Source organism: Dermacentor silvarum, chromosome 5 (genome assembly GCF_013339745.2).
Source record: "Dermacentor silvarum isolate Dsil-2018 chromosome 5, BIME_Dsil_1.4, whole genome shotgun sequence".
Taxonomy (NCBI): Eukaryota; Metazoa; Arthropoda; class Arachnida; order Ixodida; family Ixodidae; genus Dermacentor; species Dermacentor silvarum.
The window spans coordinates 21955186-21973418 of NC_051158.1; the positions used below are offsets into that span (position 1 = coordinate 21955186).

General features: G+C 50.9%; 1 protein-coding gene across 3 annotated transcripts in view; it reads right to left on the reverse strand.

Annotated features, from left to right (window-relative positions):
- LOC119453039 (protein Gawky-like) overlaps window positions 1–18233 on the reverse strand; it is a 32438-nt gene continuing 14205 nt past the window's right edge. For all 3 annotated transcript variants that reach the window (XM_037715017.2, XM_037715016.2, XM_037715015.2), the window contains 7 exons: window positions 17775–17907; window positions 17009–17247; window positions 16360–16515; window positions 15225–15353; window positions 14589–14843; window positions 12744–13429; window positions 1–12536 (listed from right to left, as the gene is read on the reverse strand). In XM_037715017.2, the coding sequence (XP_037570945.1) occupies window positions 11726–12536; window positions 12744–13429; window positions 14589–14843; window positions 15225–15353; window positions 16360–16515; window positions 17009–17247; window positions 17775–17907 (2409 nt within the window). In that variant the 3' untranslated portion in view covers window positions 1–11725. The remainder of the gene's footprint in view (window positions 12537–12743; window positions 13430–14588; window positions 14844–15224; window positions 15354–16359; window positions 16516–17008; window positions 17248–17774; window positions 17908–18233) is intronic.

Below are 18233 nucleotides of genomic sequence, written 5' to 3' on the forward strand. Positions count from 1 at the left end.
TGGGAGGCACATATTACACAAACCTTTAATGCCTGAAAGTTGACTGCTATTACAATACAATAAATTCATCAACACATCACAAGGTTTTTTTTTTTTCAGTATCTTTGTCGTCGTCCAAGTACGGCCAGCATCATTCTCCGCGCATATATAATATGTATATATAATAAAACCATCTACAACTTTCGTGTGTGTGTGTGTGTTTGGTGTGAGAAGGCCCCTGAATAAGCAAGTTCTTCCACGTCGAACACGGAGCCCCCCAGACAAAGCGAGGGGCTTGGGTTTTGAACTAGCAGTCTGAATCACATGTTGGGTTCCCCGCGGTGCCGTGTCCTTAAATATCTATATGTACCCTTGGTTTGTCAAGTGTCGCACGCTTTTTTTTTTGTTGTTGTTGCTTCCTTGTCACTTTTTTTTTCCTCAAATACACACACACCTCGACAACAGTGGTAGTTAGTGGTAATAATATACAGTATTGGTGGACACTAAAGAGCACGGTCCCATGGGGATAAAGAAGAAGGGAAAAATGTTGCAACAAATAATAAAAATTGAACAATGCATTATTGTTATACTTAATCTAGAGAAACAAATGTACATGTAAACACAACAAAAAAAAGAGCAAAAACACAAGGAGCAAGAAAAAAAAAAGCATAAACTTGGAAATGCACACTTTTGTCACCACAGTGAGATATTTTTCTTTCACATGTCATCTAAAAAACACAAATGTCACAATTGCAATCAGTTAAAACTGAGGGGAAATAGGGGGGAGGGGATGCAAGAAATAAAAGGGGAAAGGGCTGTGCCCTCCCGAGCTGAACAAAATCAAAGGTTCAACCCACACCTCGCAACACCGTGTGGAAGAACATTGCCAGGTAAAAAAACATTTAACACAACACACCGCAAGTAAGGGGGAAGAGGCAGGTAAACACAACCTGAGATTAAAATATCTTCACTAAGTGCATCAATATCAATTGGTAATGTGTTGGCTGCTGTCACACTCTCTTGGATAGAAAGAATGCCACCCTTTGCTTTTTTTTCTTCTTTGCTGCGTTAGTAGTTGCAAGTAGTACTGTAGTATAGTTGCATGCGTTGAGGGGCACGTTGCACATCAAAGGAGCAACCGCAATGTTGTTTAGCATCTTTTTAAAGACTACAAAAATCTCCCATTAGCCTCGACAAAACGTGCCATCCCATAAATGACTTCGTCCCCACAATGTTCTGTGGCGGACGCGGCTTCCCCGTCACCAGTTGCATTGCATCGGCTGGGATTCTGAACGGAGAACCCCCTCCCTCCCCCCTCCCTCAGCATGTGCGACACAACACTCATTAATATGTCAGCTCTGTGCTTGGGACCATAAGCAACCAGTGCTCTTTCATATCGTTGCTATAAAACTAAACCTCCTGGACGCGCACACCAAAGACAAAGAGATGGAAGAAATTAAACAAATGCCCCGAAAGAAAGGGGAAAAAAAAATTGCGTGCACCACACTTGCGCCAAACTGTTGACGCCCGAGTGAGCCTCCCACCTCTGCTACGAGGTGTGGGGGGGGCCTTGGAGACTGTGGCACCACAGCGCTATTCTTTTTTCCATCTTTTGGGGACTGGAGCAAGTAGAGAGCTGCCGAGGAGGCATGCCCTCCCGTTAAATTCTCATCAACAAGACAAAATGAAAAACATACATGCATGGGTGCACGGAAAGGACAAACAGTATGAAACACAAGTGCTTGTCATATAACTCGCGCGCCCCCAGTCGAAATTGCACCCAGCGCGAGCGTACGCACGCCGAGCAAGCGCCTGCTCGTGGCACGCGTCACCCGCTAAGAGTCTCGGAATGAAGTAGGTCCGTTTTTCACTTGGAGAGGCAGCAAAATGCGGCGCACACACACATGCGCGCATACAGACGCACGGAGCAGCAACACCTGGAGACACGTTTTCTTTCCCCTTCCGTTGACACTTTTTTTTTTTTTTTGCTTTGTTCCACTGCAATGGTGGTTGCCGTTGCAGAGACGTTCTTGGCGGCGGCGGTGGTGCACAATCCTGGCACGAGTCGCCGCGGGCAAGCGGCAGCCTCTCTTTGCAAGTGCCGCAGGTTGGGCGGACTGTCAGAAACATTGATCGCACACAACAGTTCCTTCAACTGGCCACCACTGTTGTTAGGAAGGACAAACGTCCTCTTCTGCTGCTCGCTGTCTGGCGGTGGCAACAACGGCAGAACACAAGAGTCAGGGGAACAGGGAGAGCGCGAGCAACACAATAACTTAAAAACAAAACTCCTTAGCTGACGAGAGCAAAAAAAAGAAAAAAAAAGTCAGCAACGGTTGCAAAGGAACACCACACGCAAGTATGTCGAAATCATCACATCTTTGGAAACCCTGAGACATCAAAAGGGAGGGGGGATATATTGAAAAAAAAAAAAAAAAACCTTTTTCCAACAACATGTGTTCACATTTACATAATAATAATGATGTGCCGACGTGCATATGACACACATAGATTTGAGACACGTACACAAACACACCCTCCTTTATCCTGGACGTACACGTTATACACTCATGCGCCATGCGCGCAAGAAAAAATATATACGAGCGATTAATAGGAATACTAGTTCATAGTAACAATTGCTGTGCACATATCTCACCAACAAAAATCACATTGGCAACAAGTGTTTTTTTTCTCCCCCTCATCGTCAGACAATATTGTGTTTACTCAAGGAGGAAAACCCCCCCTGCCCCTCCCTCACACAATTCCTTGTTTTGCCACGAGGAGTTCCCGAACCCCACCCTCAAACATTGCCACCAACCACCACCGAGACGCAGTTAGAGCGGACAGTGCGAGGGAACGAAGAAAGTAGTAAGCGAGGTACCAACCACGCACTCCGCCCAAAAAGCTCGCGCATCCCGCTTCCCCCTAACACAGCACATGCACCAGGCTCTCGCGGAGGTGGCAAGATGTCGTCGTGGCAGACGCAGCTTCCATTCTCTGGATTACATTTCCGTGTTCCACCTCCCAACCCCCCCGAACGCCTGCCTTGTGATCAGCGATGTCATCAAGTGTTGCATTAAGTAAGAGATGCAGGAGGAAGGGGTCACAGGGCGGGGGGTTGATACAGCTGTGGCAAAGGCACATGGTCCAAGCGCTTGCTTTGCTGCCCTGCATCAATTAGTGCTTACTGCTGCTGCAGAGGGAGCCGCTTTATGACTAGGCGTTCTCTCTCCTGGCTGCTGCTGCTTTGGCACGCGGGTGATCAGCACTGCAGGGGGGGGGGGGGGGGGCATGCGCCGTGTCGGCAACTAACGCTACTCGAGACGCGCTAGAGAGAGAGAGAGAGCGCTTGCCCTGATTGTCTTTCAGGGAATGGCAGGAGGTGGGGAGGTTTGTTGCACAGGTGAGAGAAATGGGGAGGGGGTGCCACACAGCGGTTAGTGTAGTGGCTAGTTACTTTGAGATCATCGTCCACTGCTGCCCTGTGGCCAAACCTGGCACGGTCTCTGCACCCCCCCCCCCCCCCAATACCCCACGTTGCTCCCTGGACCCCTCTCCCCAATAACACTACCCATGCCGGCACAGTTGTGGCTGACGTGTAATTCTCGACCTACATGGAGCTCGCTTGAACGTGACCCCCCCCTCCCCCATGTCACCCTTATTTAAAACCTTAGCCAGCTGCCCCCGGGAGATGACCCTTGCCGACATGCTTGCAAAGGCCTGCACGCACTTACACACGTATCTTACTTTTGTTTTGTTCATGTTCTGCTTTGTGATTTGCCACAGAAATACTAATGAAAAATGTGCTATTTCGCAATGGCTGCTTGCGAGAAAGCCGAGAGGAGTGCCACAGCATGTCAGTGGTTAAAACATTTCACATTTTTGGAAGAGACAGTGCTTGTTTTTTTTTTGTTTTTTTGCATGAGTTTGGGGGTAAAAGCAATGCACGAGTCACTCTAAGCCACCGGGCTGTAAAAACATGGCCATGCAAAAGGGGGCAAGAAAAAAAAAAAATGACTCGAAAAGGCATGCCATGTTTGTGTGGAATCGATGGCGAGAGACTCTGACCCTCCCCCCCCCCAAAGCAGTGAGAGAGGACATCACTCTTAAATGTTGACCTAGTTAAGTGTCTAAAAAAATAAAGAGTTTGCCAAGCCTGTTTTCTCCTCCTCAAAGTTCGACCCAAGCAGGTACCTAATAATGTGTAACGAGAGGTCATTCGAACATAAAGAAATGCACATGGTATGATGGTACAACAGTTTTGCAAGGACCAACCCCGTGGCATGAGACCCCATCCCCTACAACCCCAACACTGGTAAAAATTTCCTGTGGTAATGGCCACAGAGCAACTAAAATCGGCACATAAACTTCACTGCTGAACACACTTGGAAGAAGCTGATGGACGAATCCCTACAGGAGGAAAGGTTCTCGCCCCAACACAAGACACGCGTGAGCAGGTTGGGGGGGGTGGAAGGGGGAACAAGCAACACATAGCACGCGGGAGAGATAACATTAAATATTCATTTATTATTATTATTTTTTTCTGCAAGATTCAGGCCACAAATGAAGTGAGCTTTGCTTGAACCTGTCCCGCGAGTAACGGGACAATACAATGATTATTGATCAGGTATACGGTGTACATCGGCAAAAGACGCGCATTGCGGCAGAACTAACAACTTCTCCCGGGCGAGGAGGAGGTAGTCTTGAGATTTTAACTTTTCTTTTGGCTTGCCGTTTCGAGGGAGAAAGACACGCTTCGGGCCGACCACCACCAAGTCACAATGCCTAAATATCAGCTACGTCGATTGCAGGCGAACAAACTTGGAGAAAGAACACTACAAAAGAAAAAATAAGAGAGAATGACCTGTGACGACCAGACACACACAACCCTGCCACAAGCTACAATGTTTGAGTACCTTCGGCTTATTTTTTTATAATAAATGCTTGCGTCACCGAAGCAGCCCGTTCGCACTGGTCAGCTGCTACAAACTAATTGTTCCGCTTTGGAAAGCCCGTCAGAGGAAACAAACCCGCCTTGGCCAAAAAGTCATGATTGTGCTCTCCCCAACTCGAAGAGCCCGCACAAGCACTTTCAACAATTCGAGCAACAACGACGACCAGACCGCTGAGCAGCCAAGACGTGTACGACACTGAATGACTAATGGGCTTGGCAGTAGTACCATGTATGGCGGCAAATCGACCAGAAAGTCTATACACGAGGTCTCGATATGACTCCACCCCCACCCCCGAACCAGCTCGCATAGGTGGAGTAGGAGGAGGGGGTAGAAGTTCAAAAAACGTGAGCTTTCGAGCAATTCTACAGGTGGAACTGCGTCCGTTAACACGTGATTGCTGCCACTGTGTACTGGTATTGTTTTTTTAATTCTTAAAGCTATACACACACATTGTTCTGTTTGTTCTTCTGTGAGTTATCTTTCCAGCACCATACGAGTGAAAAAAAAAAAGACTGGGAGTGAAGCCGCAGGTAAGTTTGGGGTGTGAAGCACCTGGGCTCCACATGTAACTAGGGCCGAAGGCGACTGGACAGCCCTCACAGCCACGGCAATGTCACAATACGACAAAAAGAAAAAAAAAAATGTTTTTACTCGAAAGCTACACATACAAAAAAAAAGGATCTCTTTAGGATGGCACTAGGTGCGGGAATACCCCTGCGGCAGAATATCTGTGATAAACGCGAAATAAGAATACAAATTTGGATATATAAAGCTAGCTGTGACGAGAATCCTTTTGAAATTTGGGGAACTAGCATGACACGCATGCACACACACAAACACACAAACCCACACACACATGCAAAAGCTGAGTGGCACAAGAGAAATCTTGCGGGCATCTGAAAGATCACATTGAGTGTGCACCCCTGCCCTTTCCCCTGCCCCCAACGTGGCTGCGTGCGCCAGTAGTTCAAAAACTGTGCCAGGAAGGCTGCGGCCTCTCGACCACGGGAAAAGGGGGCAATGGAGGTCGGCAGTAATGGATCAACTTAAAAACGGATAAAACAGCTCAACCCGTGCAGAGAGGCATCGGAGGCATTGTGTCGTCATCGGAACCGCTTCGGGAAGTACGAACAAGACCATCACCGACGGTCAACCGTTGCTCCCTCCCGTTTCTGCTGGCGAGAAAGGCGAACCAGACATGCACTTTGCCCTGACCAACCCTGGCAGAAGAACGGGCCTTGCATTTCCCGTGGAAACTTTTTTTCTCACCCCCCGCCCCTCCCCACATTAAGGCACAGAAAAAACAATTGTTGTCCTCGCGGCATTTCAGCAACTCAAATTCGGGCTTTGCAGCTGGAGAGACTAACGCCAGATTGCATACGCGCATGCATCCCCAGCTGTGTTCTAGTCTGCAAGCACACGCACCCCTCTGCCCCACCCACTGCCCCTCGCGTGAACCTGCAACAGTGCGTCAACAATCACGCTGCCGTGCCTGCATCGTTCCGCACCCAACGCAATGCTACGGACATGCGCAATGCAGCGTGCCAAACCCTCGCCGCCCCCCCATTTGCACAGGATCCCCAACCAGCCCCTCTTGGAGGAACACCTGACCTGTGCGGCTAGAAAATGGAATGCAATTCAGAGCGTCCCGGCATGGGAAGCACCAAGCTTTGGCATGGAGGAGATTTTCCCCAAACAACAAAGTAGTGTAGGAAGTGGACGCCCCTAACTATGTACAAGCACGCTACACACACACACACACCCCCCCCACAAGCCGGCACAAGGGGGAAAACGAGCACCAGCAACCCCCCCGCCCCAAATCGACCCACATAATCTCATTTCACCGCACTCTCAAGGATGAGAGCAAACCTCTCCAAGACGGCCGTGCCGCTGCTACTACTGAGACCAGTTTGGAAAACAACCACCCTTGTTGTAACGCTGCCTCCCCCACCAAAACACCCAACCCTTGTACCACACACCTGCAAATGCACACTCGCACCCCTGCCCATCCCCATCGAAACCCCCTGCCCAAAAATGCCAGCACGCGTTTTGCCTGGAATCGATGCTAGCTGCCGCGAGACGACACTTGCGACGGTGCAACCCCCTCCTTTTCCCCAGACAACTTTGTACACAACTGAGAAGGGCTTGCAAGAACCCGAAAACATCTTTGTCGAGGGAGGGGGGGGTGGGTGGCGAGCCTCCCTCTTACTTTGACTGCTCACTAGGCAGAAGTGACTAATCATTGCCCCCGTCCGAGAAACATTCCCTTGGCGGCTTCACGGGGCGGGGGCAAGCAAGGCTGGTCGAGCGAGACAGGGAACGATGCGCATCCTCTGCACCCGAGTGCCCGCCTATTTTCCTTTGAGCAGATCCCGTGCAGCTGTGCCAGTGGCCTCTTACTTTTTTTTTTTTTACACTAGAGTATTAGGTGCTTGTCTTCTTTAAGGTATTCTTCCGCTGCCCGTGTCCCGCACTGACAAGAGACTTGATACGTGTTAACATTAAACGCTCACACACACGCACACGAGACAAGGTGGTGCACATGAGCCTCCGCCACCTTTCCCAAGGAAAACCACAAAAGCACCCGTGCACAACGCGATGCCGCAAGAGAGATTCCACCACTAATGCACTTGGCTCTGGAAAGCGACAGGTCCGCCCCCTGCTAAGGTTAGGTCCCCCACGACGTAGACACCCCCCCCAAAAAAAACGAGTGAACAACTTGCACGCAGCGAGTGCACCTGTCCGAACTCCATATAATATATATATGTCGTTTCTCTTCTTTTTTTTTTGGTTCCGCACCTTGTTTGGTCAAGGCACGGATTTTTCTCTCCTTTTTTAGTTCTTTAGTCATTGCATTTTCTACAAAAAGCTCTCGGGACGGGGGACAACACGTCGTCCGCGATGGCCCCCGAAAAAATGCACATGGCAACTCTCTGGCACCCATCCCTCTAAGTCTCACCCTGCAAAGAAAGCGTGACAACGGGCTGGGTTTCATTTTTTTTTCTTTTTTCATTTTTTTTCTTCTCAACAGTAGTGCTGGGTGCACCTTCCCGCCCCGCTCCCTAAACTGCCCAAAGGGAGGGAACGGGCAAGCTCCCCAAATCTCACTAAAAAGCGTAGCTTATATATGTACACACACAAACACAGCACACATATGTAACACACGCACAAACCGACAATCTGTACAAGATGAACGAAAGCGAGGGAGAGAGAGAGCCGAACATTTTTTGTAATGGAGGGACGAACAAGGGCTACAAGGAGGAGCGCCCTCATCTCTCCAGGCTTCGTCTATACTTTGGCCCCAGGCTACGTTGCCAAACTACACCAACCGTCCCCTCGCTTGTATTTTTTTTTAAACTGCATCAGAACGTGCCGAGCACGCACGACATTGAGGCGACTGTGTTAGCGTTGAGAAGCAAGACTAAAAAATAAAAAAATAAAGAAAGACAAACGCGACGCGCACTTCGGAAAGACAAGAAGCTCGAGTGACTCATTAAAATACTCTCAGCAAAGGAACGAGAAATAGCCGTGTGTGGGCAGAACGAGAAATGTCCGAGGCAGATGCGAACACACATCGAGAGACAGCGATGAGACGAGAGATAACAAAAAGAAGTCAACCCTTTTGATCGCTGGCTTCGGGGACATTAAAGAACATCGAAGGACCACTTAGTGAGACAATGGTGCATGCAAGATTAGGAGACACGGTAAGGTAAAAAAACAACTAAAGTAACCACACTAGCTGGCCACAAGTTTACAAGTGATCATTGCTTTAAGTACACAAAAAAGAGAGAGAAGCAGAGAAACACTTAAGGTGTCTCCTGGCATCAAGAGCTGCCCAATAACCAAGTCAAGACGGAAAGGCTATGCACAGCCGCTGTGACCCGAAAGAAATGAAAGCACCAAAAGTAACAGGGACACGAAAACGGCACACGAAACGTACTGCTGTCCTTTGCCTGTGACAAAAAGCTGCTCTGCAATCTTCACAACGGACTCTTGGAACACAAGATTGATGTGGTGCAACCATGAGCCGGCACACAGAGATTTAAGAGAACAGTCGAGAGTCGACGACGAACTCAAGAAGAACGAGGCATCGCAGGTGTAAAAAGGAGGCCTCATCGCTGGCACGGACTGCAACAACGCGGAAATACCAGAACGCAGAGATAGAGAGAGAGGAAAAAAAAAATGTTGAGTGCAAGAGTTGTGCTAGACTTCGACATTTCTTTTTCCTCCTCACTTCTACGGTGTTAAGTTTTGCCAACCCTGACATTGGGGAAAAAAAATAACACAGACCAGGTCAGGAGATGTATTGCACGTTTGCGCACAAGATGCATAGATTGCCACACCAGTGTGCCTGAGAAGAGGCATTGCGCTAGTATATATATATATTTATATATATATAGAGAGAGATGTTGGGCCTTATGTGTGTTTTTCCCCCCCTCCACCCCAACACTCCACACCCTGAAGCACTTTGTGGGAATCGGGAGAGATTAGGGAAGGGTGCGAGGGGGGGTACGAGTTGGAGCCCCTGCATTTGCGAAAAAGGGGGAGTCTATACCAGTGGCGCCCCCTCCTTTCCCGGCCCCTCGAAGTCCCGTCGACGCGGGCAGGGCGGTTGGCTGGAGGAGGGCTTGAGCTACCGATGCGGCACAAGAAGGGAAGGCGACCCTCGGCAAGCGGAGTGGAGCCGACAATGTGCGCATTCTGGGAAACGGGGCGCCGCCCTTCCAGAGAGAGACGGGGAAAAAAAAAAAAAAAAATTTACAACTTGCAATCGGAGAGAAGTCGCCAACCGAAGGGACAGTTTGCGACAGCGGCCAGACGAGGATGCTCAGGAGCGGGCCTCGCGTCCCGAGCGTTAGATATGTGATCTCGCTTCCAAGCTTCTTCCGTCTCTATACAAATGGGTAGTGGGAGCTCGTTGGCAGGTGCGGCAGCGGTGGCGGCGTGTTGCAGTGCACCGCAGGTTGCACGGGAATTGCAATGAGAAACCGAAGGAAAAACCGTGGAGAGGTTGACCTCTCGTAAAAAAAAAAACAACCACACACCCAGGAACGGTTGGTGAACACGAGAAAAAGCGGAACACTTTGCTATTGAGAGCCCCCACCCCACGTTATTGCAAATGTCATGCATGACTGGGTGAATACGGTTGTGCCCTGCACGCTCGGATATGTTGGTGCGGTGCACGCACACACATCGCCCGCCACCACTGCCGATGCAGCGAGATGCCAGCCTGCCATAGCTCCACCTCGCACCCAGAGGACGAGACCGAGAAATCGGGCGACCTTTGAAAAGAAAAACCAGATGAGAAAAAAAAAAAAAGTCGACAGAGCCCTGTGTCGAATGGCTGATGGGGTGTGGCACCATGCCAGCCCCCCGAAGAACACTAGTCTCCCCATACATCAGGCGAGAGCTTGCACACACGAAGAGAGAAAAACAACACGTCTTCCGAGCCCAGTAGGCAGGGCCAGAGAGGCGCTCGCGTTCGGTGTTTCTAAGGCTTCTTTTCAGCAACGCCTGCTGCCTCTTAAGCGTAAAATTTGTCCCAACAAGGAGCTACGGCAATAAATCTGGCACTTCATATCTTTGTGGGTTTTTTTGGTTTTCAACAGAGGCAAGCCCGCCCAGCCCAGACTTCCGTGCCTCGCGTTACAGTGCGACAGGGCGAGGGAAAAAAAAAAAAAAAAATTGCAGCACCGCGGTTCGATCACGGGCGATTCCGGTGGCCGGACAATACGGAGATCGTCTTCAACTACAGAGGTCACTTCTTGTTCTCCGCCGACGGCGACGCAGCACCGCACTTGGTGCCCCCTGGTGACCGACTGCAACACACGTTCCGGCAGAAATCATTGATTCGGCACGTGGGCATCGAGCAATTGAGGGCGGCAACCCATGAAGCAACCCATGAACAAACAAACAAGCAACCCATGAAGGAAAAAAAAAAAACATTAGCAGCAGTGGGAATGGTGACTACTACTGCAACACAGATAATAAAAACAATGTTCACAAGAAAAAAAAAATTCTGTCCATGAAGGTATCACACTTTGGCAGTCGTCGCACGCCGCTGACAGACATCCTCCCCCACTTGTGCTTGCCAGAAGACCAAACTTCGTCAACGGTATTAAAAACTGAATAGACACGTTGTGCAGAAGAGCAGTGTTCTCTGTAGTTACCTCTCTCTTTTTTTTTTTGGATTTTTTTCCCCATTTTTTTTTTACATTCTTAGTCACGTGTAAAAGGTGGTCAATATATATATATATAATATATATGTGTAATATCAATATATATATATATTTTATATGTGTGTTTGTGTATATACTATTTTTTCTTCATTTCATCTTGATTGACTTTCCCACTCGCGACAGGCAAGCATAACACAATCACACATGCACACACACATACACGCGACAAAACGAGAGACTGAAAAGAAAAAAAAAAACAATAATAAAGGCCGGTCTGTGTCGTTTTGGCATTCGGCGCGCAGCGGCGGCAGAGGGAATGGGGTTGTGGCTGGGGGGAGGAGGAGGTGGTGGTGGGGGGAGGACATGCACACGACGCTAGACCCATGAACGCGCACACACACACAGACCCAGGCGGCACGCGGCAGAAGCGGCACACGGCCGCCGAGTCCCGCCGCTTGCGGGGCAAGGGCTCCGGCCCAGCACCCCCCACAAAGAAGCGGTTATCACAAAAAGGGCCGGCAAGGCACCGGCTCACGGGCGCTGCTCCTCCTTCGTCGTCACTGTAGTAGTTCCGGGTTTTCTTTCGCTGCCGCGAGGAAGGGGGGTCGTCACTCACATGGACTCGCCGCTGAGCAGGTCACCAGGCAGGAAAGAGTTGAGCGAGGACTGGGGCCCTCCGGGGCCTCCGTGGTCGTGGTCCATCTGGTTGGAGCCACCCACTCCGCCGGCCTGGCTCGTCTGGGGCGCAGCCCAGAGCCCGCCGCCGGCCCCAGGGAAGGACCACAGGTGGCTGGCGTTGGACGACGAGACGGCCGCGGCCGACGACACCGGGGGCGGGGCTGTGGTGTTCCACGGCTCCGTGGGCTGCTTGCTGGGGCGACCAGGCGCATACTGCAGGGGCGGGCGCTGCGGCGGCTGGTGGTAGGCATTCGTGGGGGCACCCCAGGCCATCTGGTGTTGCTGCTGCTGCTGCTGCTGTTGCTGCGACGAGGGGTGCTGCCCTTGGCTGCTGCCGAGCTGCAGGAACTGTGCCACCTCCGACTCGGTCGGGATGAAGGCCATCATGGTGGTGTTGGAGAGGACGCAGTTGTGCAGCGCCGACTGGGCCTTGGCGGCCTCCTCACGCGACGAGTACTGCACCAGGGCCAGCCCATGCTTGAGGTACAGGTGGAAGAGCTGCAGAGGTCCGTGCTGCATGCACAGCGTCTTGAGCGTCGAGCCGTCGATCTGCTGGGTCAGGTTCTTGAGCATCAGGAAGCTGGAACCCTGCTGCTGGTCCCAGCCCGAGGAGAGGCCGGGTGGCGGGCCACGGGTCTTGGGCCCCACGTTCCACGGGTCTGTCGGCGCCTGATGCTCCGAGCTGCCACCCCAACTGCTCTTGGAAGCATTGCCTTTGGATGAGCCGCCGCTTCCATTTCCACTCCTGCACACCAGAACATGATGAGCACAGGTGTCACAAGAGAGCGGGATAAGTCAAATGTCACGTGTGCTTTCTTAACAAAGATCCCAGTGTCAACAGCACAGATTGCGAAGGGACTACTGGTTACAACACAAAATAATTAATACCTCCCTGCACTTAGTGAGAGAAGGAGCACACAGAGGTTAAGCGCGGAAGCATAGGCCCACTCACCCATGCATGGCTGGAGTGAACGCCCAGGTGCTGGAGGTCAGCGAGGCCAGAGAGGCGACGAGCGAGCCCTCCCCTCCAGGCGGGCTCTGCTTCCAGCTGCCGCCAAATAGCTCAGAGTCCTTGATGGTGTTCACCGAGAGGGGCGAGCGCACCACGCTTCCAGGCGTCAGGTGTGGGTCGTCTTCCGCACTCTTGAGGGCAGATGCGCCCTTCCACGGCTTGCCGGGCTCAAACTCGGCCACCAGGTCACTCAGGCTGTAGCCACCGACACCAGAGTCCTTGCCCTCGCCAGGAGAGGAGGTGCCGCCTGCGCAGCTGGTGGTGGGTGGTGCGTCGGGCCAGCCGTCCTGAGAACAGGTTCCCGAGGACCACGGTCCGTCAGCACCACCGAGGAATGACGAGAGGCTGCCGGCCTTGGAGGCGGGACCAGGAGCCCTGCTGAAGTCACCACCGCCGTTCTGCTGCGGGGCCTTGTTTTCTTCGTCGAGGCTCGATGGCAGCTTCCACTGGTTGAGGCGCGACTGCTGCTGCTGGTGCTGCTGTTGCTGCGACACAGCGTCCTTGAGGTTCAGGTCACGGAAGTCAGAGTGCAGGCCCTCGGGGCCACCGGGCTTGCCGGCTCCAAGGAAGTCCTGCGGCGTTGGGCCGCCCAGTCCGGTGGGAGGCGGCGGAACATGAGGTGGGGCCTGCACCAGTTAAAAGTCCCAGTCACACTCCAGTAGGTAAACGAACATGGCACAGTCTCGTTACTCCATGCTCGAAAATACAGCGGCCACCCAGCAACAGGTACTACACGGTTGAAACTAGAGTTCCCGTTCTCTTTCGGCTGCCCTGCTTTCACATGAACTATCCTAAACTTGTCCAGCTGACCATCCATTTATTACAAGTAATTGACCAAGTAATGCGCCGTTATAGCTGGCAGGAGCATTTGGCAAAACAGTTGATTCTGCCAACCAATCATCCAATGGAAAAAAATAAGCTTGCAAACTACCATATAAATCAAACTATAGGTTGAACAGTCTGGGGTAGCGCCTGTGAAAGAACGTACAAATGTCATTCGGTAATTAACAAGACATTAACAAGGCGATTAGGACATAAGGCAATATAGAGTAGGTGACGGATTATTCAGAGTCAGCGGAGACTGCCCGATATATCAAGTAAATGGAAGCCTCAGAATAATCTGAATCACCCCAGGTCATATAATTTTCGCCTTGAGCAAGCAAAAATTTTCACTGTCGCACCTCTAGTCTATTTTAGTATTAAAAAATTTTTATTTCCTGTTAGGGTTATACGCACAAAAATACAGCACTGCCTCACCTTCCAAGGATTACCGTATTTATTCGAATATAAGGCGAGCTTTTTCCCAGAATTTTTATCTTCGAAGTCCCCCGCCTTTTATGCAAATTTCGCCTTTAGGTGTGGCTTCACGGCCGCGCACGCTGTGGTGCCACACCTAAAGGTAAAATTTGCATATAGCCTGCACTCCATGTAGTTGAGTTCGGTATTTCAAGCGATCCCCGCGGAAGCTCGATAATCGGTAGGCTACTCTATCGCCTTATATTGGTGCACATACTCAAGTTCCCCCCCCGATTACACCGTTGCCTTATAATCCAATAAGTATAGTATTAATTGCTACAATTCGTACTGCCCTATCAAATCTGCGTCTCCCGAAATGAGCCACTGCTGCTGCCCTATTGAAACAATAACTGAAATCTATGAGCCACGCATAAGGATTCTGGGGGAAAAACCTCGTTGGCACTGAAGTAGCAACACTTGTGCAAAGCAGCCTATCGGAGCAGTGATGCCGCTGTTCAGTTAGCCAGGACCCAGAAACGAGTGGCTGACCTGCTGTGGGGGCTGCGGAGGCGGAGGCAGTTGCTGCTTGAGGAAGAGAGCCTGCTGAGCAGCAATCTGGTTCTGCAGGTTGAGGATGCGCTGCTTGGTCTGCGTCAGCTGCACGCTGACCTGCAGTGGGTTGTTGGGCGGCCCCTTGTTGTGCACAATCTGCTGCTGTTGCTGCAGCGCGTGCAGAACCTTGATCTGCTGCAGCAGCTGGTACAGCAGCTGGAGGGTCTGTGGAGCCAGCGGCTGGTTCAGAATCTGTAAGAAACGGCGCGGATAAGTGCACTGTGAAAGCTGGCATCAACTTATGCAGACGGCGGTGACGCCACGCGTCTTCGTTTGCGAGGTGTGGGCTAAATCAAATTGTGGGGTTTGACGCCCCTGACATCACGGTGGCATGTGTGCAACAATATGCAGACCTTCCAAACTTAAAATGTAAATCATACTACCGTCAATGCCACAATATACTAAAGTTTGGTGACAACATACTTGAACATGTTCCCTATGCGAGACAAACACGGCTTGTTTTTAAAAAATAATTTACGACTCTGTTCTGTAGAAAAGCTTTCAAATGCCACACGCAAAAGATAGCATGCAGAGCAATTCCTGCAATGCAGGGATGTTGCGGGGACACCTCACCTGTGGGTTGAGGTGTCCAGCGTGCACTGCCATCTGTATCTGTTGCACCAGGAGACGCAGCTGCGTTGCAGACGGCACGTTTGGCTGGCCCAGGCGAGCCCCGATGCCGGCTGGACCACCAGCATTTCCCTGTATAGAGAGGACAGCAATTAGTGCTCTGCCACTTGGGCAACCAGTCTGGCTTGCCTTGCTAAAATACCGTATTTTCGCGAATAAATTGGGAAAAAAGTTTGCATGCGAATCTAAGCACCCTCCTATTTGTTAAGAAGAGTGCGTAGCCAAGGCCGCCAAGCGCGCTTGCTCACTCTCCTAGTCGGAGCCGTCAGAGTCCCGAGCTGGCACGGCGTCCGCGGTGCGATCTCGCTGCACAGCCGGAGTGCAGAGACGCACGTGACTCGTGACACTCGCGCGCCGCGCGTAGCCGGAGCAGTCGGACTTGCGAGGTGGCACGGCGTCTGCAGCGCGATCTCGCCGCACAGCCGGACTAGAGTGTACTAGATTGGGGGAGTGGGTCCAACGTGGCTCTGCGCTGAGGCATTTTTTATTGAAAATCCAGGTGGCGCAACCGTCGCTTTCTCCCGAATGAGCGACCCCGCTCGCCCGGCCGGACGCTTGTCGTGTCGGCGACCCTACCGCAGCTGCATGGAGCTTTGACAGGCGGATACTCGGTGGCGATAACACTGATATTATTCCCCACTGATCTATTCTAAATAAAATGGAAAATAGAAATGCGTGCCTTCGTGCACGCAAACAACGCAACAACGACGGTGCGTCGAGCAGACATCTACTCAGCCCGCGATCTCACCTTAGCCAATGGGCGCTGCCGAAACAGCCGGAGCTTATTGGCCAGATTCAGAATAAGGTGATGGCAGCGCTGCCACATTTTCCGAGTTTTTTGCTTCACCCTGGGCGCTTGCTAAGGCGTCCGCTGGACCCAATCCCCCATTCTAGTACACTGTAGCCGGACTGCAGAGACGCGCGGCCTCGTGACGCTCGCACGCAGCTAAGCACCCCCCCTCGCTTTGGGCATCGCAATCATGAAAAAAAGGGGGTGCTTAGAATCGAGTAAATACGGTAAATACCACCCATCCCCGGGTCACAAAGGCCATCATCATCACCAGACTGAGACACTCACGGGAAAGTGTTGCTGCTGTTGCTGCTGGAGAATCTTCTGCACGAGGGCTGGGCTGAGGCTGCTAATACTGTTTCCTACGGTGAGACTAGAGTTCTGCCCGCCCATCCCCGTGCTGTTAAGTAGACTAGCTGGAGCGTTTGACCCCTGGTTGGAGCCCTGCAAGAGACACAAGTGTGAGCCGTTACCACCAACCGATGAATACAATTAGAAATTGCAACAAAAATGCTTAGTTTAAACACAGAAGTCCTCGTCAAGCTTGTGTGGCTAGAACAGCAAAGCAACAACAAATGACTGTCTCTCATAACTGGTTCTTACAACCACATGCAAGACATGTGTCCAAAGCTTTAAAAAAAAAAAAAAAAAACCCTGTTTGGAGGCAGTCCGCACTCCTTGTTGATTCAAGTGGGCATGAAATGAATATAGCACGCTGGTGTGTACAGTACAGGCTAAAGTTGAAGGAAACAGAGAACCAGTAGTCAATTTCACCTGTTTTCACTCCGCCACTAGCCATACATTAAAAAAGTCCAATTGGCAGGTCTTCAGATCTTTAACCAGCTGTGATTGCCACCACTATAGCAAGCCCCTTCTGCACCGATCAGAGCCACACCAGCGCGCAATGACCGAAGCGGCTGTGAGGGACGATTCGTACCTTGACCTGCGGAGGCTTGAAGCCCTGTCCGCCACCGTAACCGGCACCAAACACCGGCAGCCCTTGGAAGCCGCCGGCACCGTGGAAGCCCGGAAAGGGCGCCTCCCCCAGTGGACCGTGGGAGTCTTCGTCTGGGCGCATCTTGGGACGACCCCCGACCGGGAAGCCACAATCCGAGCCATCCAAAAGGCCCGAGTCCTGATTGCCATTTCCCCTGGTGGCCATGGTCCTCAAGTCGACTGCAAGCACAGCAGCAAACAACATGCAAATTATGAACTTTGTGCTAGCCAGGGACACTACACTTTCAATATCACCCTTCAGGCATAGATTATGATAGACTGTTGATAAATGTGTCAAATTTACACAACTTTAGTCCAAGGTACTGGACACTCAGTTGCAAGAAAAAGACAAGGTAATAGGATGTTGCTTTGAGTGTTTTCTAGTAAGTTGTCATAATCACAGTAATTAAATATTTTTTTCATTGTGCAGTCAGTAACGTTGCATTGTTATAACAGAAATTCTCTTTTATAAGGAGGCCATTGTTTCAAATAACTGGCCTCACTGCAAACCGTACTTGTGAAAGAGCAATGTGGGCATCTGGATAATTTATTTTCCATCGAGACAAATTACAAAGTTTATTTTCTAAGAGGCCAAGTCGTCAAGTTGATATGCCAAGGGGGCAAAATTAGCGTATGGCAAGGTTTTGTTTGGCAGCGTGCCCCCTTGGCTTTCGCGTGCAATCCAGCAAGAAAAACAAGGTACGCACTTAGTGTGTCCTCGAGGTTCATTTGGTTGATGCGCAGAGCGTTCTCTACGTCTTCCTTCTTGAATCCCATATCGGCGAGGATACGGAACTGCTTGCTGGCATAGATGAGGTCCTTGGTCAGAGGCTTGCCACCCTGTCAAGACGAGAAAAGCACCACCAATGATAAACACAACGCAGCACATGGAGTCAATGTCACTGTCACACATGGTACGCATTTTTTCCTGCTCAGAATTGACCCAGCCAGGCCTTAAAATTCAGACTTAACCGTGCAGACTGATGGCCACCTTCCAAAATCTGTAACATAAGGTCTCCTTTCGCTCTATTCTGTTCCTAACCTATCATGCACCTGTCATACACACCTGACCAATTCTGGAGATAAGCGGCTCCCAGAATCATTGCACCAATATTCTCAATACCCTCCATCTCTTTCACTCTGCTTTCCCCTTCCCTTGTGGCTTT